Source organism: Nicrophorus vespilloides, unplaced genomic scaffold, assembly GCF_001412225.1.
Source record: "Nicrophorus vespilloides isolate i.1.1-1 unplaced genomic scaffold, Nicve_v1.0, whole genome shotgun sequence".
Classification (NCBI taxonomy): Eukaryota; Metazoa; Arthropoda; class Insecta; order Coleoptera; family Silphidae; genus Nicrophorus; species Nicrophorus vespilloides.
Genome location: NW_017098881.1, coordinates 130214 through 156854, shown reverse-complemented (window position 1 = coordinate 156854; position 26641 = coordinate 130214). Strand labels below are relative to the sequence as shown.

Here is a 26641-nt window from a genome sequence, read left to right as displayed (position 1 = left end):
AGTCATTTAATTATTGCAAATATTATTATTTTTAATTATTACATCACTTTAACAGTGTATTAAGGAAATATCATTTAAAAATAGTTAATTTTGAAGCTCAAAACTATTCTAAATATAAACCACAGTATCAAATAAAATGCTGAAAAATGGCGAAAATTGATTTAAATCTTGTACAGTTAAAAACATCTATTAAAATAAAAAAATTGGAATTGAATCTCCATTTATATATGGACTTGGAGCAGTGTTTCTCAACCTATGGGTCGCGGTCTAACATCGGATCATGTAAAATGTTTAACGAATTTTGAAATGAAAGCTTGTGTCAACTGTTGAAATGCTCTTAACAATTGGGTTGCAGTATAACTATAAAAAAATATGTGACAAAAGTGTTAAAAATGTTTATCTGGAGTGTCGAATAAAACGATTTTGAATAGCACGGAACTAATTAACCGTGTTATTCAAGTATTTGCAAGTATATGTTATCTAAAATATATTTGTTTTAACTTAATTTTACATATATTATCATTACAGATTTTTGTACATAATTTAGTTTTTTTTTTCGTCTAAAGACCAATGTGTGCATGACGGAACACATAAATGTTTTTTTTTACTAATTATTACAACATTTTTATTATGTAATGAGTAAACATCATTTAGTAAATACATCAATTAAAATCTTGAATAAATAATTGAATTTATCAATTAAATTCGTATAATTATTTTCGAAAGGTAATTGAAAAACGTAATTAGTTATTTTCCTTAATTACTCAATTACAAAACTACATTGTTGTGTGAGCGGTGTGTGTGTGCAATGCGGAAATAATCCGAACACGGTAAATCGAATGCATCTTTCGGTTATAATTAAATACCTAATTGAATTTAAATGAACAATGTCAATTGTGGGTATTTTAATTGAATCATCAATTAATTGATTTCAACTTTTACCGTCCGCAGCTTTTGTACGAAATACTTTTTTCTCTCTATCCGCCATTATTTTCGATTAATTTATTCCGGCAAACAATTTAATTTGAAAATTGTTGCGTGCATCGGCACATTGTATGTAACGCATTCTCCATGGTAACCGTGCCATCAACGATACAAACAGAACCTCACTTGTACTCGAATGTTCTTTCACGAGTGACAACAACAAACCCACGTTTCGAGATGCAGTTAAAATATTTGCAGAACATTTTAGAAGCACAGGTAATTACTTTAATCCATAAGTTTACTTTATGTTTTGTTTTGCTGTTTGTTTTATACTTCTTTTTTTGTAAACATATATTTACAAAATTCGTACCCGTAAGGAAACGTTTTACATAAATTACATAATAGATATATTCACAATTATATGAATTAATTCTTATCATTACTGTAAAATTTATAACTTACATAATAATATATTTATGTGCACTATTCATATTAGTTGGTGTAATAAACTGTCAACGTGGCATACGTCATGCATAAATTACAGAAAATTATTTTATCGATATTACAATTGGTTTAAACTCAATTTACTTATAATTAATGAAATAAATTATTAGTACATTCAACATTCCTATAATGCGGTTTTCATATAACGCGGAGCAAAAATTGCGACAGTCTCCCAGGAGGAATTGATGGAATTAATTGATACATCTTACTCAAATACATATGTTGACAAAAATTTGGATTATAAATGAGTTGACAACTTTATTTTGAATCATGTGAAGAGGGAACTAGATTTGTGTAAAGAATTAGAATGAAGTTTCAAATTTACACGATATGAATTGTACTAATTCTTACTTTCCTATAACGCAATTTCTATATTGCGTCATAGCAATTAATTGCAATATAGAAGGTTTGACTGTAATATGTTATTTCAGTTAGGAGGTTTCCCTCATTATAGTTCATTGGAAATGAATATCTTAAATAAATTATTCTTTCTAATGGAATTTTATACTAATTTGTACAGAGAAATATGTCAACTACATAATGGATGTCAACCTACATACATTTCATTTATATTATTATACGTAGTTAACAAAAAATATATGTATTTATTTATCCATAAAGTATTTTAAATACTGAAACAATTTTGCATATTTTTATTGCGTATTCTCTCTGGTATTTAAAAAAAGTATATACCCGCATTTTCGTTTCCTGCACTGCACTTAATGCACTATAAATACGTTTCTATTTAAAATTACCGTATTACTCACCAATTCTATTGAATCTATATTTAGAAAATATTTCTATTGAAAAATTCCTGTAGGTTTATTTTCCACTTTTATCGCACTTATTTCCTTCTTTCTTAAAGAACAACAAATAAAACATGTTATTTTTTTAATTATTTTTGTATTATTACAGTTGCATTAAAATGCGTATAATTTTCATATACATTTTGTAATAAATTAGTGATTTGTTCACATAAGTTAAGTAAGAAATTAAAAAATAAATAACTAATTTTATTTCTATACGAAAATTTACAAAAGAAAACTAAATAAATAATCTACAAATGGTTATAAGGACGATCTAACTTTATTTAAAAATAAATGCCATAGAAGTTAAACAACTTATTTTATTGAAACAATAAATTTTCCTAATTTAAGGATTTTTTTTATATAGCAATAACTCGCATAGTGCGGCTTCGAATACTTTATAGACTAGTTTGAAAATTTCAAAGCATACTTAAAAATGAATTTTTAAATGATCATAAATAAAAAATCATGTTTATCGTTATTACAGAAACCCATAAAATAGTATTTTTTATTTAGTTTTATTGAATTATATATTAATTCCTTTAAACAATTTAATAGTTGCGAGAATATGTTTTCTCTTTAAAACTGAATTTAAGTGTTAATTTCCTACGTAAATTTTTAGATTAAATTATTCAAATTATAGGGAAAATATTTTCATTAAAATTTTTTAATTAAGAATGTTCAAGTTTACATTTTTAGTGTTAATTGGTTAATTAAACATGAAATTATAATATTATGAGCGTTAATTAATAATTAAACATTTAAACTTTGATAGTAATTTGCTACATAAATTTATAGATTAAATTATTAAAATTGTTGGGAAAACATTTTCATTAATATTGTTTTCTTAAGAATGTTCAAGTTTACATTTTTAGTCGATACAAAATATATAACAATAACTCGCATAGTGCGGCTTCGAACAGTTCGGATTTTTTATAGTTCAGTTTAAAAATTTCAAAACAAACTTAAATGAAAAATAAATTTAAAATATATAAGTACACAAAATTATTTATAAATGTTCATACAAAAAAAATCATTTTTATCATGTTTATCATTATTACAGAAATCCATAAAATTGTATTAATAATAATAATGTTTATTACATCAGTCGTACAAAAAAACATATAAAGAAATAAAAAGAACAAAATAAATATATATAATTTCAAAACAGTCACTTGATACAAATTGACCATAAATTCTGCCCCAAAATTGTTTTATTTATTTAGTTTTAATGAATTATATATTAATTTCTTTAAACAATTTTATAGTTACGAGAATATGTTTTCTCTTTAATACCGAATGTTAGTATTAATTGGTTAATTAAACACATGAAATATAATACATAATTTTATGAGCATTAATGCGATTCTAATTAATAATTAAACATTGAAACTTTGCTAGTAATTTACTGAGTAAATTTATAGTTTTAATTATTCAAATGATTAGGAAAGCATTTTCATATTCCATTTAATCAATAAGTTTACAAATTTGTGACCTTGCGCATCCACCTTAACTATTATTTAATATTAATAACATTATTATTGTCTAATTAGTAATTTTTGTACGAATGTTCTTGTATTCAGTAATTTTAATGTTCAACACTATAATAAGAACATATTCTATATAAAGATTAAAAGTTTCAATTTTTTTTACTATTCTATTTTTTGAGAAATATATTGAATTTGCTCAATTTAAAAAAAATGTTATACAAAAATTCTATAGTAAGGTCTATAATAAATGGTATAGTATTATAATAGTTATAACTTAAAGTATTCTGATAGATTTATTTTATTTTTGTTTACTTTCTTTGTTTTGTATAAAAAAAAATTATTATGTCATAGTATATTTAATTTACAATCTTATTCCTGCAAATATTAATTAAATCTAATGGCAGTAGACATTTGTCGACTTGGCTGAACCACATTCATTGTACGGTCCATCTGTGATGAACGATGGTCTTGCAAGCACCGAGAGGGCTCACAAAGGGCCTGGTTTGACCAGGATTCGAACTGGCGCCCACGGATTCGTGGGTACGGCGGAAATATAGATTATACATAATTAATACCAATACTTAACACTACACATTGAGATATTGATTAGTTTCAACATATAATTATGCAACAATCATATCTACATTATATATTTGGTTACGCAATCAATTGCGCATCTGAATGTAAATACGTTCGTATAGATGTTACACAGATCGACAAGAAATATGTTATTATAAAAAATAATTTAATGTTTTACGTGCATCAGTATAAATAACCAATTATTAATAAACGTGATTTTAAATATTTTAGTCAATAAATCAAAGTTGTTTATTTATAATCACGTTTGATAGCCATCAGAGTATAAGCAGATATTCAGTAAAAATGAAATTCATTTATATCTTTCGCCGCAAAAATAAATATTCAAAAAAACGGTAAATAGCAGATGGCAAATATTTACATTGCTCATTTTGACAGCATAACAGATCGACTCCATAATGTCAATATAATGGTTTTCATATACTAAAACAAGCAAATATAAATTAATTTGATGATTAAAAATATAATTTCAGTTAATCATGAATAAAAATCCTCTTCCATAATTTATATCTTTATATGTTTGGTTTTCATACTTCTTGTACAGTAAGATTGTATTTAGAGCTTAGGATGCATTCCTAGATGACAAGCGCTAAATAAAATTGCTTTATATCGAATCAGCGTTAATCGAGAAAGCACTAAACGAGGTCTTAATATTTTGTTATAGTTATGTATAGGAAAAAAAGTAGCTACTTATAAATTGTCATGTTAAAAAAATGTACAGTTTTAGTTTGGTATTTTTTTTGAAATTATTAATATATAGTAATATTTAATTTGATGAAATAATTTAGCTGTATGTTGAATATATTAATTTTATAAATTACAGTATACATAATTTACAACAAAAAAACGGGACCAGTGTTGAATAGCTAACTGTATAATAGTTAAATTAATTGTAATAACTCATTTTACGTTATATGTTATGCTTTATCAATTATGTAATGTATTGTCATTTACTTGTTCCTATTCTTTAAGAGTGATTTGATTGATTACAACTGTGTTTTTAGTTAATTGAAATATGAGTATTTTAAAAATTTGTTTTGTTTTTTGCTATTTTGTAGGAAGGCGAATATAAGATTGTTTCGTTGGTCTGGTCTTCAAATAATAAGAAGCTAGCTGTCGCAACTTCGGAGCGACAAGTGATTCTGTTCGACGATGAGGGTGAAAGACGCGACAGGTTTTCGACGAAGCCAGCTGACTCGGAAGCGGGAAAGAAATCGTACGTTATTAAAGGGCTCGCCTTCAGCCCCGACTCTATAAAACTGGCCGTCGCGCAGAGCGACAACATCGTCTACGTTTATAAAATCGGTGAAAACTGGGGCGAAAAGAAGGTGATAAAAACAGAGATAGAACAGAGGGTGGGAAGTAAAAATAAACTGAACTGAAAAAAAAACAAAGAAAGTACGGGGGAAGTGGAAGAGAAAAGAAACAGATGAACAAAAAAAAAAGTAAGAAAGAAGTTTTAGGGCCTCGTAAAAAGCTAAAGTATTTTCCAGGCGATTTGCAACAAATTCCCGCAGCCATCGCCGGTCACTACCATCGTATGGTTATCAACCGGTCCGATTATCTGCGGCCTCCTGGATGGTAAAGTTCGAGCCTTGCAGCCCAAATCTAATAAATCGCACACTCTGTATGGAAGCGAAAGCTTAGTGGTCTCGCTGGTTCCTAATTCCATTGGAACCGGTTTCATCTCCGGACACGTGGATTGTTCGGTTATCAGGTTTTTCGTAACCGAGAGGAACGAGGAGGACGAGCCCCAAGGGAGGATCCTCACGCACTCCGTTCCACCTTACGCCCTTGCTTGGGTACAGAACTTCGTATTCGCGGCCGGATGCGATAAGAGGATTGTAGTTTATAACAACAGCGGGAGAATCGTCAAACAGTTCGATTACACAAAAGATCAAAGCGAATTTGAATTTACTGCTGCCTGTTCTAGCCCCAGCGGACAGGTAACATTCAAATTTAATGGATGAATTAAAATCCTTTACCACTTACCTTAATTCAACTACTACCTACTTAATAATTGACATTTTGTATTAGCTTCACAAATACTGCTATATTAGTCCTGAGAACTACATAATACTTGAAATACAGCAATTCCCTGATTAACTTTCAATTAGATACAAGATAAAGTGCTAATAATCTTTTATACCAAAAACTATATTTGCTTGAATATCAATGTTATGTTGTAACAATTCTTGAAGTTTATTGTTGCGAAGATAATAGCATTGATTAAGTTAAGTTAATTATTACTTTTTTCATATATATAAAAATTACTTCCTTCAAAGCTATTTCGATGTTGGTTCAATAACAATACATTAACTTACTTAATTATAATAATATTTTTAGGCGGTTTCAATTGGGAGTTATGACAAATTGCGAGTTTTTGCTTGGAATCCTGCCGTTTCCGTTTGGGAAGAATCGCCTACAAAGACAATTGAAAACATGTACTCAGTTACGGCATTATCGTGGAAGAATGATGGCTCGAAGTTGGCTTGTGGTTCTTACAATGGTTGTGTTTTCCTCTTCGAATCCGTCCTAAAGAGGACTGTGTGGAAAGATAAGTTGGAGATAACTTACGTTGGTCCCAGTCAGGTGTTGGTTAGAAGCCTCGAAGATGAAAGCAAGAGTTTAGTCTTGAAGTCTGATTACGGCAAAGAAATCGAAGATCTGAAAGTAATGGGCAGAGATAATTTCATTGTTGCCAGGACAAGAGGAACTCTATTAGTAGCTGATATAATAAGGAATTTAATGAGTGAAGTGAGTATTATAGATATTATTGTTATTTGTATTGAAATACTTTTTTAGGTTTCGTGGAATAATTCAGGTAAAAATGAGAAGTTCTATTTTGAAAATCAGTCGGCGTGTTTGGTGTTTAATGCGGGTGAGCTGAGTCTAATAGAGTACGGATGTAACGAGGTCCTGGCTTCGGTTCGAACGGAATTCGCGAATCCTCATTTAATCAGCGTGCGTTTGAACGAGCGCACAGCAACCTCGGATAACAAAAAGCTGGCCTATCTGCTGGATTTGAAAACTATTTGCATTATCGATCTGGTTTATAACGTGGGCATCTCACAGATTAACCACGAATCGAAAATTGATTGGCTCGAGCTGAACGAAACGTGTCATAAGCTTCTCTTCAGGGATATCAAGCAGAGGTGCTGAAGACGATAATATTAATTCAAAGATTCGTTATTTTTTCTTTTCCAAATAATTTCAGGTTGTTGCTGGTCGACGTAACAAGTGGGAGTAAGGCGTGCATTTATAGCGACGTGACCTTCGTGCAATGGGTCGAGAGTAGCGATGTTGCGATTGCACAGTCTGGCACAACTTTGGCCGTTTGGTATAATATCGATCTGCCGGAGAGACCAACGATTCTAAATGTTAAAGGTGAAGTTGTGGATATCGTTCGGTATAATGGGAAGACGGAAGTTTGCTCGATCGATGGAAACGCGAGTTTAACTTTTGATCTGGATGAGGGACTGGTCGAGTTTGGTACCGCGATCCATGACAACGATTACGGAAGGGCCGTTCTCTTCTTGGAATCTATAGGGACGTCCGCTGAGGCCGAGGCAATGTGGTGCAACTTGACTAACATTGCTATAAAGCAACATAATCTCAATTTGATTGATCGTTGCTACGCGGCTTTAGGGAATATTTCGAAGGTCTTCTGCATTCAGAATATAAATGATGAAATGGAGAACGGCGAGGACTACGATCAAAATGTTTGGGCTAAGTTGTCCGTTATTAATGGCGATCTGGAAACTGCTGAAAATATTTACTTAGAGCAGGGAGATTTGGAAGCTGCTCTCAATATGTACAAGAAACTTCATAAATGGGAAGATGCTATTAGGTAAGCTGAAAATACTACATATTTGACAACGTATCTATTTATTAAATTAAATTTTTGGCTAATTTAACAAGTAACTTGGCAGATATTGAATTTTATTTATACAATTACTTGTATTATATCTATAATGATAATGAATGTTTGAAGTACTAGTGTCTACAAACAATTCTAGTTTTATAGCGACTTACTGCATTTTTGGCGTAAATATTATAAAACTATTAAAACTTTTTATAGGATTGCACAAAAGAGAGGATATAATAAACTTCAGGAGTTACGAGACGAATACATGAGTTTGCTGTTGAAGACGGGTCAATTTGAAAAAGCTGGTCAAAGTTTAGAATCGGATGGGGATTATGATAGAGCGTTGGCGATGTATATGAAATCGAACCGTTTAGTAAAAGTAGCCAATTTACTGCTATCTCATTCGGATTTAATGGAGGATCATAATCTGGTGAGCAGCGTTTTGAAGAAGCTCATCAAACAGGAACTTTACGAGCCGGCCGCTGAGATTTACGTGAAGTACGATAAACCGGATATAGCGATGGAGTGTTATAGAAAAGGTAAATTGTTTCATACTGGAGATTTTATAACATGAATGTGCTGAATGCGACTACGTGCGGTGCTTTAGGAAAAGTTTGGAATAAAGCTGTTGATTTGGCGAGGGTGATAAGTCCGGATCAGGTAATTACTTTAGAGGAAGAATGGGGAGATTATCTCGTGGAAAGTAAACAAACGGATGCTGCTATTAGCCATTATATCGAGGCTGGATGCAGCCTGAAAGCATTGGACGCCGCCATCATTGCTAGACAATGGAAAAAGGCGATACACATCATTCAGGTCGTCGAGGAACACGAAAGCCTGAACAAGTACTACTCCATTATTGGCCAACATCTCGCAGACACAAAAGTAATATATTTTAATTTTCAATTATATTATTTGCAAACAATATAATTGTTAATAATAATTAACAATTTTTAAAAGTAATTATATAAAATATATTTTCTTTTTTATTTAGGACTTTACTACCGCCGAAAATATGTATATGAAAGCAAAATTATATAAAGAAGCAGTAGATATGTACAATAACAGCGGTCAATGGGAAAAAGCTCATTTAATAGCTTCACAGTATTTGGATAAAGATGAAGTGGGTGATATGTACATGAAGCAAGCTGAAAAATTGGAAACTGAAGGAAAATTCCGAGAGGCTGAAAAGTTATACTTGGCCGTTGACTCTCCTGATTTAGCAATAACCATGTACAAACGCAACGAACAATACGATAATATGGTAATCATTAATTCAGTTTACTAATACAATAATTGATATACATTTTATTTGAAGATTCGATTGGTGGAATTGTATCATCCGGATTTGTTACCAACCACCCACATGCATTTAGCACAACAGATGGAATCTCAAGGCAAGCACCGGGCAGCAGAAATTCACTACTTAGCTGTTGGAGAATGGAAAGCAGCCATGAACATGTATAGAACTTTAAATATGTGGGAAGAAGCTTACAGAGTAGCAAAACAGAACGGTGGAACTGTAGCTGCTAACCAAGTAGCATTCCTTTGGGCCCGCACTTTACCAATAGACTCAGCTATCAAACTTCTCACAAAATTTGGTATTCTAGAATCTGGTGTAGATTACGCATGTGAAACTTACCAATACGATTTTGCGTTCCAACTTTGTAAAAATCTACCATCGAAGGTATTAAATATACTTATTAATCAATAATTAAAACTAATACGTTATAGTTTACAGAAAAACGAAGTACATTATAACTATGCTATGTCTCTAGAAGATGATGGAAAGTTTAATGAAGCTGAAACCGAATTTATATTAGCAGGAAAACCGAAAGAGGCAGTAATGATGTACACTCATGCAAGTGATTGGCAAAGCGCAATTAGAGTAGCTGAAACTCACGTTCCTGAAGCTGTTTTAGAAGTGTTGAAAACGCAGGCAGTACAATCGTTTGCTCAAAAGAACTTTTCAGAGTTTGAGTCATTGCTGTTGAGAGCTCAAGCTCCTGAATTGATCGTTCAGAATTATAAATCGAACGAGATGTGGTTGGATGCTTTACGCGTCTGTAAAGAATATTTACCAAATCTGCTCCCTGCACTTCAAACTGAATATAATAATAAAACTAAGCAACATAATACCGATAGTAATATTACAATGGAATCTATATTGTCTAAAGCGAATGAATTGGCTTTGGCTGGGCAACATAAGCAAGCTATTGAATGCTTGCTGCAAGTTAGCACTGATATAACTGAACCTGAAATAGTTACTAGAGCTATGCTAAGGGCGGCCGATATGGTTAACAAGTTCCTATTTGGTGGTGAAAGTGAAGATATCATCAAAATATTAGCACCTAGATTGAGAGATATGGGAGAATACAGCTCTGCCGCTCAACTGTTCATCAGCGCTGATTTGGTGAAAGACGCCGTTGATTGCTTTATCATAATTGAAGATTGGAAGAATGCGAAGAAAATCGCGAAAGAATTGGATCCTTCTTTGATGAATTACATCGAAGGCAAATATAAAGATAGATTAACTAAAGAAGGGAATATAGAACAATTGGCCGATGTTGGTAATATACCATAGCATACGTATTTATTATAAAACATGTAAAACTTTGTATTTGTTTGATGTGTTACAGATATTATGGGGGCTTTGGATTTGCTAGCAGAACAAGGTCAGTGGGTGAGGTGTATCGAGAAGGCAAAAACTTTTGGGGGTGTCGTACTGTACAAATACGTGGCTCAGTATGCCTCACAATTGTTGAGGGATGGATTTACCCTCGAAGCACTCAGTTTATTTTTATCACACAGCGCGCCGCCGACGCCACAAAATTTCAATATTTACAATCGGATTGCGGCCAATATCTTCTCAATGCCCAACATTTCTGGTCCAGATCACTACAACACGTGGGTACAGCTTAGGCAAATGCTTCTAGAATTGGTAAGCAACTGTTTGTTCTAAATGAAAATAGACAGGTTCCTTGGACATTTGTCTATGTTTGCCCATTTATTACTAAAATAATAACAGATAATTAATATTACTGTAAACTTTAAATAATATAAATAGGCTAATTAGGTAATAAAGCTCAAATATTAAGAAAGCAGCATAAAAGGGTGTGAAACACTAAATTTACATTATTTGAGTGGTCATAACTATAAATATCAACAGGGTAGGCTTTTCCGTTTGATTAAACAGCATAAGTTTATCAATAAACGCCCTTTTGGATGGGAATTCTAGGTACTAGCACTAATACTATCCCACTCATTAAAGCTCGTTAAATTGCCTTTGGTTTGGTAGGATCAACTGCTGAAGGTGCTACTCACTTAATTATTCTCCGTGAGATTCCACAAGATCTTTTAATTATATAACTTTACGTATAGTAAAGTGTATTTCTCCTACAGCGAACTTTACACCTAAAAATGTGTTTTCAACTTATATTTGTTCGTAGTATTCATTTTAATATATAAATTAATATTTGCTCATTAATATAATACAATTAATACAATAACACAATTTTACTCTAAAGTTTATACTTTTTAATATAATAATATTTATTTATACTATACATGCACATATATATATTTTTTTCTTAATAAATATAATGGATGTACAATGTTCATTTATTCAGATATATTTTAATATTACATAATTGAGAATTTGAAACATTTTTTAGGTGAACGGAATTGAAGTAGCTCCAAATATTGATATGAAAATCAAGATCCATTTCCAAACGGTTCTATTGATTTCGCATTATTACGGGTTGAGATGCGTTTGCCGGCAGGTGCAGGTGCTGAAAAACATCGGGATGAAGATTTCCGTAGCTCTCCTCCGGTACACGGACATAATTCCAGCGGATAAGGCTTTCTACGAAGCGGGTAATGCGTCGAGAGAGTCGACACGATTTACACAACTCGTTAATATCGGACATGTAATTATTACAGGTATCGATCTGAGGGAGGAAGGTCGAAATTCTGAAGCGTTCGTGTTTTTAAACCATTATTTGGACATATGCGAGGCCATCGAAGATGGCGAGAACCAGCTCATTGATCACACGGATCTGGGTCAGACGGACTTCCCATCCAATGTCCCGATCCCCGAAGAGATGTTCTTGCACGACGAAACCGACGAGCATGATCGCATTAGGGAATGGGTTTTGGCAATCAGCATGGATCAGAAAGTTGATCAGGTAACAACCAACTCGGAAACAATGTGCGAGTGCACATGGTCTGATCTGATTGTTTGTTTCCGGTATTGCAGAATCTGCCGATGGATGAGAGGAGGCTTTACGAATCCAGCTTGGAGGCGGGCCAAAGCCCGTGCATCGTATCCGGTTATCCTGTGAAGAATCCGGCCGTCTCCTTTATGAATTCAAATTACACAGCTAATAAGGATATGTGGTCGAAGCTGACGATGGCTGCTAAAATGTATCCGGAAACCAATATCTCGGATGCCATCACCTTCATTCAGCAGTGGTGCGGAAACAGCACTTTGTTGGATTGAAATGTTGTAATTTATATCCGTGGGATGATTTATTTTTTTGTAGTAAATAAAATGTTGAATCGATCTTTCCCAAAAGGTTACAACTACCACCACACACTTCATTAATCCCGAGAACTGGAAACTCCGTTACACGTCCGTAGCGGAACTATGGCCAATGCATTCTAATTAGATTTGTTGCTTCCTATTCCTGAAGGATTTCATTTAATTAAATATTAATTAAAATTGACACGTCGAGGATTAAATATATTTATACTAACATGCATTTACCTTAATGAACCAAAAAGTACAATTTAAATCTATAAATAATTTAGGATTATTTCATCATTTCAATAATATTAACAATTCTAACGTACACATATTTGAAGGGTTTCAAAGTTGAGATACTCTCAACATTCTAATAAAAACAAAGTGTATATAATGTTTTGTTCATTATCAAATAATGATGTAGAAATTGTATAGTCGAACGAAAAAGGGAATGGTTAAAGTAAAACTTTTAATTAAAGCGAATTGGAGGTGGACGTATTTTCAAGCAGCAGGAACTGATCTCCGCAGATGCAGGTACAGAGGGTCTGCTTTATTTAACATCGTATTCCTTGCATCCGACCGTCATAATGTGGATAACGTCGGGAGTTGTCCGGTTCAGTCTGCAAATGGAATTAAATGATAAATTGCCTCGAATACTAACATCACCTTCATTACATTACATTACAAATTAATTATTGCATTTACTCCCATTAGGACGAATCAAATGGACAAATTATATATTCCAAAAGTAAATAATCGTATTTATGGGCATTAACTAACATTTCTATATTAATAGAAATATTACCATACAAATAATATTAACACTGTTAATGTCCATTTTTCTAAAACTATAATGTAATATATAAACGTGGACAATTATGAAATTAATATTTATTTCCACAAATTCATATATCAAATAATACTAAATAAAACGTAGCAAATACAAAATATACATAAAACTTCCTATTTATCTAATGTTAAATAAAATATTAAAAACAATAATATTAAAATACTATAAGTTTAGAGTAAAAAAAATGCACGTTTTGTATTTATATTATAGAATTATATACTGTATACTAAATAAATACTAAAATATAAATAGTAATTATATATTTATTGTGAATGAAAAAAAAAATTGCAAAAACGATGAAACATAAAATCCAATTAAAAATGTAAAACAGATTGTAAGAAGAAAATACAAATTTATGCTAAAAATAAAGAAAATATTATGATACGCAATTGAAGAAAACAGGATAATGAAACAGCATCGGTATTTCCCTTGGCGCCGTCTCTGACAAATACCGCAGGGATTGCAGACTGGAAATAAAGGCATGATTTGTAAACATGTATAAATAAATACATTATATTTATAAATTTTTTAGTTTCCATTAACATACAATAATGAAGAAACCTAGAAAAATTATACAAAAACCAAAACAAAAATATCATTAATTAAAAAAAAACGTTTTATTTTAATTTTGTTTAGACTGTTAGAGATTTATAATTAAATTTGTTTATAATCATAATCATTTTTTTAGTATTTTGTAATTACATTTGTAGACTTCAATTATATTGGATTCAGATTAAATTCGTTTGAAAAAAAGCAACTTTGTATTCAATAAAAACAATTAATTGCTCGTAGATAATTTTAGTATATTTCTTCATTTTTAGGAATCATCATATTTTTTGACACAATATAATCAAAATAAATTAGTAACGTTTCTTTTTTGATTATAAAGATATCAAAAAAGAAACATTTTTGTTAAAAGTATTGGATCATTTTAATTAGATTTAAGAACCACCAAGAACCAATGAAATATAGAAATAGATTATTCCATCAATAAAAAGCTTTATTATAGAGATTTTTAATGTGCACAGTTTCCTTTTGTTAATTACTTCAAAACCTTGAGTTAAAAAAATAAATCAATTATAATATAAACATAATTGTTAAACATTATTGTTCAATTTCCAAAATGAGTTTTTAATTACTAAATTTCACATTGTCATACAGAGTTATTATTTTTCAATTAAGTCAAATAACAAAAAAATAAAAATAAATACACAAGAAATAAATTACGCTGTGGGTTATGAAATTAATTTATTACTTGAAAAACTTTCTTCAGCTCCGAAACTTTAACAACACTTAAGAGAGTTCATGTAAAATATTATGAGCCACAGTATAACTTCCATCCTAGAAGACAAGAAACAAGCTAAGCCCTACTGTTGTTTATCGATTGGTCTGAAGATGACTGCCCTACGCGATGAGAGGTAATGTACCTTGATGAACGGTCTCAATACACCCAATGCAGAAAGCAATTATGGATACGTGCACAGCAAATTTATTTTACGTTGACGACAAAAAATAAAATAAAAGACAATAACAATTACTTCCGCCCTCGAGTCTATGCAAATTTGATTAGGTCTCCCATCGATTCAATTTGGCCGTAAACAAGAACAAACCCGTGTTTAGGCTAGATAAGTGGAAATGATCAGAAGCTGATCCGATTATCGTGCATTATCCCACATCTAAATATACGTGCTGTGTTCTTCAAATTTCCGATCAAGTCTTTATAGTTACAATACGCAGTGGAATCAAATCGATTACACAGAGGTTATGATAAACATAAATATTGAAAAAAAACGGATCACAATTACTTTTCTACTAAAGCTTTAAAAGGATTTATCTAAGCGCACGGGTTTATATCAAGTGTATTTTTTTGGTGACTAGGTTTCAACTAAATACGTTGTTTATACTTTTATCCTGTTTATGGATTCAACTCGTAAATAATGCATGGGATAAAATAAATGTCTAGTGTTTTATACACAGAAAAACTATTACACGATCACGGTTTCAAACAGCAAACTATACGAATTAAAATAACCACATATTTCCTTCTACAATTGAATGCTTCTAGATGAATGTTTCTAATTATATGAAAATATTCACAGAATTATGCATTAATGCATGAATAAAAATTTCATGAAAGTTAAGCAACGTGAATTTTTAATAGTATTTGATTAGCATTAGGACTAATAGACTAATAGATTATAGAAACGAATTGCTGGAATAGAAAGATGAAGTACGAAATACGTATATATTTAGATCAATACAGTCTTTTTTTTCTAAATTGTTAATAACATCGCATAATGCGGTTTCAATCAGTGCGGATTCAGTATAGTACGGTTTCCAAATTTCAAAATAAACTAAATTTTAATTTGTCTCTGTTGACTTTTATGCATATTTAAAGTTCTCGATTAGTCCGGTTTTTTTTAGATCAATTAATCAGTTTACAGTTGAAATAATCTAGCTTTACTAATTGAATCACAAAGCTCTCTAATCGTTCCGGTTATCTTTTATAATTCGTTATTGATTTTGACGAATGTTAGCGGCGTTTCAATTCCTATCATTTCTATCACTTGAATGCTCCTCTTCTCTAATGGATCTAATTTCGTAATTCTGCCGACAAAGATGTAATATCCTAGAGTTATTTAATCTATTTTAGTTTTCAGTAAAAACATAGATATTTAAATCATCTTAAAATTCAGTATATTTTTTTTTATATTTGCAACTGTTTAAAGAGTTCAGGTGCATTTGAATTATGTTTAGAGAGTAAATTTGGATAGTTTAAAAAAATGAGTAGTATGCAGACTTTTTGCATCTAATTAAATTTGTTAGTTAAATATTTTATAAACATTTGTTTAAAGTAACTGTAACTGTAAACTCCATTAAACGCATTTTTTTTATTGAAATGAAAAAACACATAGTTACTTTAATAGTTGATAAATATAAAATTGGGCAGTCTAAAGCAGTGTTTCTTAACATATAGGTCGCGAAATGACGTCTGTCGCCAAGTGTCAAAGCCAGAAACTGGATAAAAACTCTTGATAATTGAGTCTGAGCTTAATTAAAAACAAATATAATAGAGAAGATGAGAAATTCTGATTAAAAGTATACTGATGTTAGAAAGAGTTAAGATAGATTAGTTTCACTTGAGGTAGGATAACATAGTCAATGACAGGTCAAAATAGATTAAGTTTTATTATCTAAGAAATGCTCAAGTGAGTAATGATTAAATACAAATATCAATTAAAAATAAGTTTAATTCAATAATTATATAATTAACGTTGAAAACCTAATCAGAAATATGTAACATGAGTAATCACATTACAGTCCTTCCTTCTAATATTCATTTTAATGTACTAAAATAAGAAGTTGATGATTTAGAAAAAAAGTCATTAGTTTTGATTTTTCTATGTTTTCATGAAAAAATATTTACATGAAATTTATTTTTTTGTTACTAAAATACTGTTTTGAATATAAAATGCGGCGTTACCATAAGTAAATAAGAAATGTACATGAATCACCCTGTATATAGTGTAGCATACAAACCTGCGAGTAATTCAATCCAGAGGTTCAATCCGGCTGCTTTGCATATCTTAATAAGGAAAGAAAAAGTCGATGTTTGAGATGTGGTTTCTTGTATGGACATTTTATTAACATAAATAACAAATAGTTAACAAAAAAAGAAAAAACTACATATCTGTAGTCCTATCGAGAAAAAAAAGCACATGCACAATAAATGCAGATCTGATATACACTGCTTCCATATAATATATATATTTATATTTATTTATAATTAGTTTTATATCATCATCTTGTTAGTATATATTCATATTTTTTTGTTTATATAATTATAGTATTCGTGGACATTCAATAATACATTTACATCGGGATCGGTAGTATATTAAAAATGAAATAGAAGAGTTAGAAAAAAAAACATGGGTATATAAAACACAATGTAGATATGAATGACATCGAGAAGCGCGTCCAAATGGGACGGTTCTATCATACGCACATCGAACAAGTATATTCACCAATCCATTCAGTAATTTTCCATATATATTAAGTAGAATAACATTTAGTAAAACAAGGGGCATAGTTACACGAATATGAAGGATGTATTCATATGTATAAAGAGATATGGTGTATTCCGTTTAATTAACGGGTGAGGGTAGAAAACCCCGGTCACGCAAAAGGTAAAACGCGGCTGGATAATTTATAAAATATTGACTTATTGAGCAAATTGGTTTTACAAGGTTTCACCCCCTTTGCAACGAAACTCAAGAAATGCGCACACGTAAAACACACGACCCTTATCTCTCTCACTTTCTTTTTACCTAAGGGTGAAAGCGGCTAAATCCGATAACTAGAATAGAACGCAAATTAATTTTTACAATAAAAAAACACACATTAGTTATAGCATTAAAGTATAGAAGAACTTAAGAAATAATAAATGTAAGGGCGCGTCGAGAGTATAAATTAATTAATGTATATCATATATGTACAAAAAAAGGAAATAAAATTAATAAAAAAATAATTTTGGTTTCATCTTCTCTCTTCAATTCGCTTTAGACGATGGCACTTAGGAGCTGCTGGTACTCCTCTTCAGTATAGAAGTCCTCGCTGAAATTAAATGAATCACATCTATTAATTAAGAATTTCCAATTACAAATATAGCTTCTCCATGTTTCCATTTTATTTATTAGTTAAAGATATATTGCATTGATATAACTCAGTAGTTGTATAATGAGTGCGGTACACATTTTGTTACAACATTCAATGGTATTAAGGAGGATCAAGTTGGACATTAATTAATTTCTCTTATTTGAGGATTTGGAGAACAGCTGTTAGACTAGAAATTTGCTCACCATTCAGATCTTCGAAGGTAATATGATTTATTATTCGAGTATTGTGGGAGCAGTTAGGAAATATTTGTGATTTGAATTATTATAACTTTCATATTAAATAACTTACATCATCCATATTAACATTGAGTAGTAAATATGTATGTGACGATTTTTAAAAAAGAATATTTTATTACGGTAATTATAAATTAAATAAATTATACGAACTATTTCAAACTTCTAGTATATTTTGAAACTAATATTTATTGAAAATATTATATAGAATATGTTATATAATATAAAAATCCAACGAATTAACAAAATATTTTTTTATTTAGATATTTGATTCGACTATTTTGGAGATTTATATGATAATTTAATGAATACCTAGGGCCTTTTGAATATTTCGTATTACATAAATAATATTAGTATTTTCTTTTATGATGTATCAGCTTCATAATATATATCAGCGTTTCTCAGCTTGTGCGACCCAACATATTTGTTTGTAGATGTACTGTGACATCTTGCTTGCAGTCTTTTTACCAGTTTGACACATGTTATTTCGCAACCCATATGTTGAGAACCGCCGATATGATTACAACATTCTGAACATATAAAAACTTTAGATGAAAAAATAGTTTCTAAACTTCAACAGTAATAATTAATGTCCCAGATCAAAATATTACAGATTACATTAAATATTTTTTTGTTAATAAAATGTTCAGATATTTGTTGATCAGAAATCATGAATGCAATTAAATATTTGTTTTTGTTGTAATGATCAAATTGTCACGGTCAAAAATACCACTCTATCATTTCAGTTTTTCTTTATCATTACTACGTTTTTTGTGTATTGAAAAATTAATTTATGAAATAAAATTAATTAATTAATTATTAAAAATAAGAAACAAACCGACAAAATGATCCTTTTCAAGTAACTACAGTACTTCCCCGTAAATCTATCATATTTGGTAATTATTGTGTTTAAATCTGTTGTTTGAAGACACATATTATGGCACAGTTGGAAATTGATTGAAAAGTCTTCTAAAAATTTAAAGACAAAGATAGTATAAGGGATACCAAATAAATGTAATTGTAGCTGTCAGTTAATTTACTCCGATTATATATTAAAATCTAGATTATAATGTACCTCTTATATCAGTTTGTATTATAATGATTATTAATTTGAAATTAATTAATTATTATTGTTATGTAATAATTATGTAAATTGTAAAGATGGTGATGATTATTACCTGTCGGGATTAACGCTGCGTTTCCTTCTCTGCGGGGATATCTCGCTGGTGGCTTCAATGCACAGCAGGACGAGTTTCTTATCACACGAATAGGAGGATTGCTCGAGTAGTCTGGGGCCGCGCAGTGATCCTGCGAGACCAACTTTGTCACGAGAGTCGGCGTGCCAGGCGTCGCAGGATGTGTCGAGGGCGCGCTCCCCATTGACGAGGGCACCATGCCAAGTAGCTTTGTTAGGCCAGGAGAGATCGGTCAACACGTTCTTCCCGCTGAAGGAGAAGATGCGCGGAGGATGAGGGAACGGAGCTCCGTCTCCTTTGAACATCTCCATCCATGAATTGAATAGTATCTCGCCTCGTAGATTGGCAACAGGCAGCTTTCGGTCGGCCTGTCTGACGATGGAATCGACGTTCTGGACACGTGAGGATAGGAAAGCCCTGAAGGTTCCTCTGAGTCCGGCGCGTCTGGATTCTCTGTAGCAGGCATAGTCGGCGCCCCTCACACCGTGCACGTCTCCAGTGTAAGCCTCGTTCAGAGCCGCCATCCTCAGCTGTAATTACAGACCGCACAATTTACAAATCCCGCATACTAAACTCGGTTACCACTCTCTCACCATTTTCGGATACCACTGTTTGCATTTTAACACAGAATTAAGGAGAAAAGAAAATTGTATTAGTTAGTTACACAGACCTATTTTTTATTTCATTCTTTATTTGTATAAATTAATTACATTCTCTAGCAGAAAGACCCTTTTTCTTAAACTCATTCCTAACATGAGATGAACAATGTAAAACATATTTATAGCATTTCAAACAAATATCTGATGGACTTTACGAAATATTGATCATAGAAAAATAAATTAATATAAACAATATCTCGTATAATATAGTGCAAAATTGTTTATAAAGTTCTCATAATTGTTATGTATTTGCAAAATCAAAGACATAGTTCTCTCTTTAAACAAGAATAATCATTCTTAGAAATCATTTAATCAAATACACTAAAGATCATTTAGTATAAAAATATATGATTATTTTTAATTAAGGGGGATATTCCAATATCCCACAAAGCTTAAACGTACTTATAAATATTCCTGTTATGTTATGTTTCAAAGTAACTCGTTTCTAATATTCAGAATACAAGCAAATGAAACAAACCTTAATTAATAAGCCAGACTTCATTTTAATTCAAATCGCTAAAATTAATTAAATAAACAGGAATTTTGGTTAATATCTTTTAGAATTCGTTTTCATGTTTATATACTACACTAAAATTGTAATTAATAACATACAAATCTCTTTAGTTCATAAAATAAGCCTTTATAAACAAAAACTTTTAACAAATTTTTCATTTGTGTGTTTCTAAGAGATATATAAATCTATGCATAACATGAATAACAACAGACATATTTATATATTTTAATTAATTTTAGAAAATATAAAATCTTTTTAAACAATCCTTAGATTATTGAATAAAAAATAATGATTTGTATAAAAATACACTGTATTTATTGATTTTATTTAATGGGTTGTTAATGATTGATGTTTATTTTTAGTAATAGGTATATATCAATAATGATTAACTCTTTCTTATTAGATGTTCTTGCGTTTATACTCTGGAATATAATTAATCTCTAATTTATGTAACAAACTACAAATATAGAACGACTGGTTTATAAAGATTGTTTAAACAGAATTTATTTCCCACTAATTCAATTAATTGCTGAATGTATTGATTTGTTTTAATAAAGAAATAATTGCAGTTAAAAAAAAAGAAAATACAGGTCTGTATTTAATTAATAATTGAATAACTCAAAATAGAGTTGCAATAAATTCTAATATAAATAGTATATTTATATATATTGTTTATTATTTGATTACATTTTTTTTTGATTCATATAAATTATACATATTATATTAATACTTGAAGGTCTAAGCAATTGAATTGTGGATATTTTAGTGTTCGTGTTTATAGTATATAAAGTAATTCAAAACCATCAATAAATGAACAAAAAAAGTAATAATAGTAGAATTTAGCATGAAAACTTTTTATTCAACATTTGATTTTTTACTTGAACATATTGAACATATTTAATTGCTATAATTCATAACTAAAGATGTTCAATAGATAATTTGTTCAATCAATTCAATTAAATTGTGATGTGTTCATATTTCATTTATTTTTTTATATATATTTCTGATTGATTATATTTACGATAAAATGATGACATTTATCTAAATTATTTAAATAGTACTAATAGCGGAATGGTTAAGTCGGGCCCATGATTTTGTGGGCGTCGATTCGAGTCGTGGTCAAGCCAGGCCCTCTGTGAGCCTTCTCGGTGCTTGCAGCAATAGGGCCATCGTTCATGAATAGTCAAATGAATGAGGTTCAGCCAAGTCGATGGACAATGACAGTGTTAAGGATAGCAGCAGATACACATACAGAGGGAATAGTGGAATCGCAGAGTATCAATATACTGAAGTTAACCTACAAGACGGCAGCCAACCAACATAGTAACATAGTAAAAACATCCATTGGGAAGCTTACGAAAAAGACAAGTGTATTCGCAGGAATAAGATTGTAAATTAAATATCTATGACATAATAAAAAAAATACATTATCCCTATTCCAATACCTAATGTCCCTCGATTAATACACACTTGTTCCTACTCCGCTGCTTTTTTTCCCTCATTGTTCTGTTTTTCATTTGTATATTTGTATATTATTATTATAATACTGTTATTATTCCATATTTAAATTTATGTTCCCGGGCGAAAAGACCTCGGTCGTTAGCCCTTTGGCCAGCCTATCAATATATTTAAAAAAAATAAGGTTTAGAAATATTATAATTTATTGTTTTCTTTATAGTTATGTTCGTGTTTATAGTCTATAAAATTAGATAGAATCATTATTTCACTCAAAAATAAACAACAAATAATATATTTACGTGTAAATAATTCATAAATTAATTCTAAATGTCTGTAATAAATTGAAATATAATTAATTTACAATAATTGAATTATTGATTTAATTTAATAAATAATTAAACATTTTTTTTTTAATATATACAATTTTATAAACTACAATAGTTTATTCAATCAGGGTGAATATTATCCAATTTTTATAAAAAAAACCTCTTCAAATTTTAGATTTTTAAAATCTAGTGATTATTTCTATTATTATAACTAATTTGGACCTAAATCCTTCTGGATTTAAACTTTCCAAGCGTATATTTCTTTCAATTTCTAAAGCATTGCCAGAGATGTGTTCAGTAAGATATCGTTAATTTTACCAACAGGTTAGAAATTCTATAGGTAAAAATAATCTTCAGAATTTGGTGATTATACTCTCTGAAAGTGTAGTCAATTCAAAGAAGATAAAGTTAATTTATATTAATTATAATAATGAAATGAAAACTAAATTATAATTTATTTCTTAATTTAATTTAGATGTTTAATATTTTATTTTGTTTTACTTATTATCAAGAAGAAATTATAAGATTAATTGAAATCTTATAAAAATTGTAAAAGTTCGAAGTGTATTAAACAGTTATTTCATATTCACACTGATAAATCATTATAAGTTTCGCTTCTATTTAAATCTATTGATTTCATGATATTAGTTCTTACCTAATTTCATAAAATATAATTTAATAATAGCAATTTATTGCTTCGAAATTATTGCAAATAGCTACGATAAATTCTTTTCGACTTTTCCTAATTGTAAAAACTTTGCACAGATTACTACAAAAGTAAATAAAAAAAACTATACAAGCAAGTCTTATAATTTATTTAAAACGTATTGCATAATAAAAATACGTTAATAATGTAAAATATTTTTCTCACGATCTCCAGAGTAAACGCCGCAATAAAATATTCAATACTTCGAGACAGTTCAAGTGTGCTTTGGGATTATAACAAACATAATCCCGTGAAAACAAGCGAATATATCAATGGATTATTTTTTTATATGTAACATAATACGTGCTGAACAAAATGCAATATCAATTACATGGACTGAAAATATCAATATATGCTAGGGAAAAGTAAATACTTGAAATGACTTTGATGATGTATAATTATCATAAGCGATATATGTTATTTAATTAGAGACGGCCAAGAGGTTATCCTCGAGAGCTCTCATTAAACTCCGACACCCTGTCAATCCTATGTACAATCCTCCAAACACTCTCGTGCATAAGAGCACAAGCTGTGACCTCTCGTAGTACGAGAATACTGAAGATTGAATTTGAGCCTCATTACTCAATAGAAGTTATTTATTATAAAATGTATGTTCCATTCGTGATATACAAGTTCTATAATATGTTTGTATTTATTTTATGTTATTTTATAATCATGTTATGCATTGTATTTAAGAATGGTTACAAATAATATATAATTGTGCGCTGATCTCCAACAGTTTGGGGTTTATTTATAATGGACGAGGTTTCATTATACGGTTGAAAACATGCATACGTTAATGCGTCTATGTATTATATATTAGGTTGGAACTGTCCTGCATAAATGGCCATAATAAATTTCTAAGGAGGACAAACCTAAAATAACTAGCAACTGTTTCATTCTCATCTCAACGTCTATATACCTTAAGATGCTTACCTAAGGGACACATCTCAAACACGCGATGAGAGTTATTTATCTTTGTCTATGGTACCCTTGATGATGCAACCAACGCAAATCTTCGGAGCATTTCAGCATTCCGAATTATCCAATTAATCCTCATTGATTTATTATATGTGTGTTAACAAAAATTTACCACTTTGGTCAAAACAGCTAAACTTTACTGGAGAGAATAATTAAGTCCAAAATTGGGCCAATAACAATTCTTAAATAAAATAAATATATAAAATAATAATAACTTCTATTAACGAAAAATATTATGAAGAGAACAATTGTAATAGTTGCAAGTATTGATAATGAATACAATAAAGTAATTTATTTCTTTAAAATATTGAGACTTTTGAAATTATATAATCATCAGAAGTGTAGAAAATTATGTTATTAAATACAGTAAGAACTCGTTTACACAAAGTCTAAAATCCTATGTTTAGTTATATGTTTTAATATATACATAATTTATTTACTGTTAACGTGACTTAATTTAATGCCGTGTCGTCTAGGGACGCGTACTAAATGCTAAATGAGATATTACTATACTGGTATCCCCCGACTTACGAACTCACGGACTTACGAACAAACTTCTAAAAGCTCTAACTTGTTACAGGTATATATATATACTATCTGTTTTGTTGAATTTGTTTCTTTTGTCGTTTTTATTAAATAATTGTGATGTCTACATTGAAATTTATTTGTAAGTAAGTACTTTGTTGATTTGAATCAATTATTTCAAATTTATGCAGTCAGTAATAGTTAATATAAAAGTAAAAACCATGAGAAAGTGTGGTAAGATAAGTATATTTTTAAAATTCCCCCGACTTACGAACAACCCTTCGAAACTAAACTAGTTCGTGAGTCGGGGGATACCTGTATATAATAACTTCAAATGTGTTGTATTTTTTGCTGTTTTTTTTGTACCTACACAATGTATCAATTTAAATTTGTTTATTAGCATAATATACATAGGTTTGAATCCGTCTAGTTAAATTATAAAATAAATGAAAATAATAAAATATACATGGTAAATGCTGTTAACATGCACAAACTGTTTGATTATCAAAGTTCTAACGGAATTCTTGATTAATATTTATGTATTAAATCTATTGATTTTTTTAATGTTTATACTTATTGATTTTAGAAGATTAACAATGTCCGTCTAATATCATTTATATTATTGATAACTTGTATACTATTTTTTAATATTTTTTATTTAATTTTACGTTTTATAAACTCAAAAACATTAACAAGTATTTTTTAACCTAAACTGAAATATAATCGAAGCAAAGAACAACAAAACATTTAATAATTAATGTTCCATATGTCAATAATTGCTGAATATGACGTACATATACATATTGATTTTATTTGATGAGGATAGGTATTGAGCTGTGATAAATTATTTTTTATTAAAAATAAATGAACTAAATAATAATTAATTAACATTAAATGAGAAAAGTAGTATGAATTGTTGATGAAATTTAGCTAATAAATTATACAAAGAACAAATTATACCAAACCACGATTTCAGAGCGAACGTTCTATCAGAATTATTGACCAACAATTAAATTATATACTCTATTGATTTGTTTGAATATACAGGGTGATTTATTTAATTTCAACTCCCCAAATAACTGCATTGTGAATTGAGTTATGAATACAAACGTTTACAGTTATTGTTAATTATGAAATTAAAACAATAATATTTGTATATAACATATTAAAATTTATATTAGTTATATAATTACTATTTTTTAAATGATAACTGTCTTATAATCCCCATCCATTCGGTGCATATCGATCTCCACTATGAAATGGAGTTTTGAACCCACCACCTTTATTTCGGATATTTTTTTTGGCAAAGGCTATAAATCATGATCAATTGAACCAAAATAACCTTACAACATGAAATAAATCTACTTCTTATGTACGAAACCTTTTTGTCCATTGACTATTGTGTACATATTATTAACATACTTTCAGTTTATACAGTAAGAAACTAAGCTTTCGTATAAAATTGACATTTATTATTTAAGTTGATATAATTGCTACTATAATTGTTACAATATACAATTTCAAAATATTAAAATACCGACTCTGAAAATTGCGAAAGTATCAAAATCCCGAACTATTCAGCGGATTTTGACAATCCTTTCTCTCTAATGATGGTAACGCATTTAACTTTATCAATGCGCCATATTTATTTGTAAAATTTTTGTATTCTAGTCATAAGAAACAAAAATTTAAATTTAATTATTAATATTTGTTTTAGGTTGTCTTAATTTATAAATTTTATACTGTATTAAATAAGAAAAGTCTTTCTGCGAAGAAACATGTAATTTATAATAATTATTTTT

The 26641-nt window shown here is 29.8% G+C and overlaps 2 protein-coding genes across 8 annotated transcripts in view; one reads left to right on the top strand and one right to left on the bottom strand.

The window, feature by feature from the left end:
- Nucleotides 1–1065: 1065 nt before the first annotated feature.
- On the top strand, nucleotides 1066–12796 carry LOC108563409 (intraflagellar transport protein 172 homolog). Its single transcript, XM_017922073.1, has 15 exons — nucleotides 1066–1200; nucleotides 5380–5649; nucleotides 5815–6267; nucleotides 6668–7078; nucleotides 7127–7476; nucleotides 7539–8171; nucleotides 8403–8728; nucleotides 8797–9074; nucleotides 9184–9453; nucleotides 9508–9876; nucleotides 9931–10759; nucleotides 10829–11130; nucleotides 11864–12065; nucleotides 12132–12376; nucleotides 12448–12796. Exons 1-15 carry the CDS (start codon nucleotides 1072–1074, stop codon nucleotides 12688–12690), a joined length of 5310 nt encoding a protein of 1769 aa, XP_017777562.1. The 5' UTR covers nucleotides 1066–1071; the 3' UTR covers nucleotides 12691–12796.
- Nucleotides 12797–17432: 4636 nt separating this feature from the next.
- LOC108563411 (collagen alpha-1(XVIII) chain) overlaps nucleotides 17433–26641 on the bottom strand; it is a 74014-nt gene continuing 64805 nt past the window's right edge. For 6 of the 7 annotated variants that reach the window (XM_017922080.1, XM_017922075.1, XM_017922076.1 and 3 more), the window contains 3 exons: nucleotides 20264–20278; nucleotides 19653–20200; nucleotides 17433–18178 (listed from right to left, as the gene is read on the bottom strand). In XM_017922080.1, the coding sequence (XP_017777569.1) occupies nucleotides 18124–18178; nucleotides 19653–20200; nucleotides 20264–20278 (618 nt within the window). In that variant the 3' untranslated portion in view covers nucleotides 17433–18123. The remainder of the gene's footprint in view (nucleotides 18179–19652; nucleotides 20201–20263; nucleotides 20279–26641) is intronic. The other variant, XM_017922077.1, reaches the window with a different exon arrangement.

What these genes read in the sequence shown, in the direction of transcription:
- LOC108563409 (XM_017922073.1), top strand. Translation starts at nt 1,072, where the DNA reads ATGGTAACCGTGCCATCAACGATACAAACAGAACCTCACTTGTACTCG. An exon ending in AACATCTCGCAGACACAAAA is followed by an intron (nt 9,075 to 9,183) that starts GTAATATATTTT and finishes TTTTTTATTTAG; the next exon opens with GACTTTACTACCGCCGAAAA. An exon ending in AGAACAATTGGCCGATGTTG is followed by an intron (nt 10,760 to 10,828) that starts GTAATATACCAT and finishes GATGTGTTACAG; the next exon opens with ATATTATGGGGGCTTTGGAT.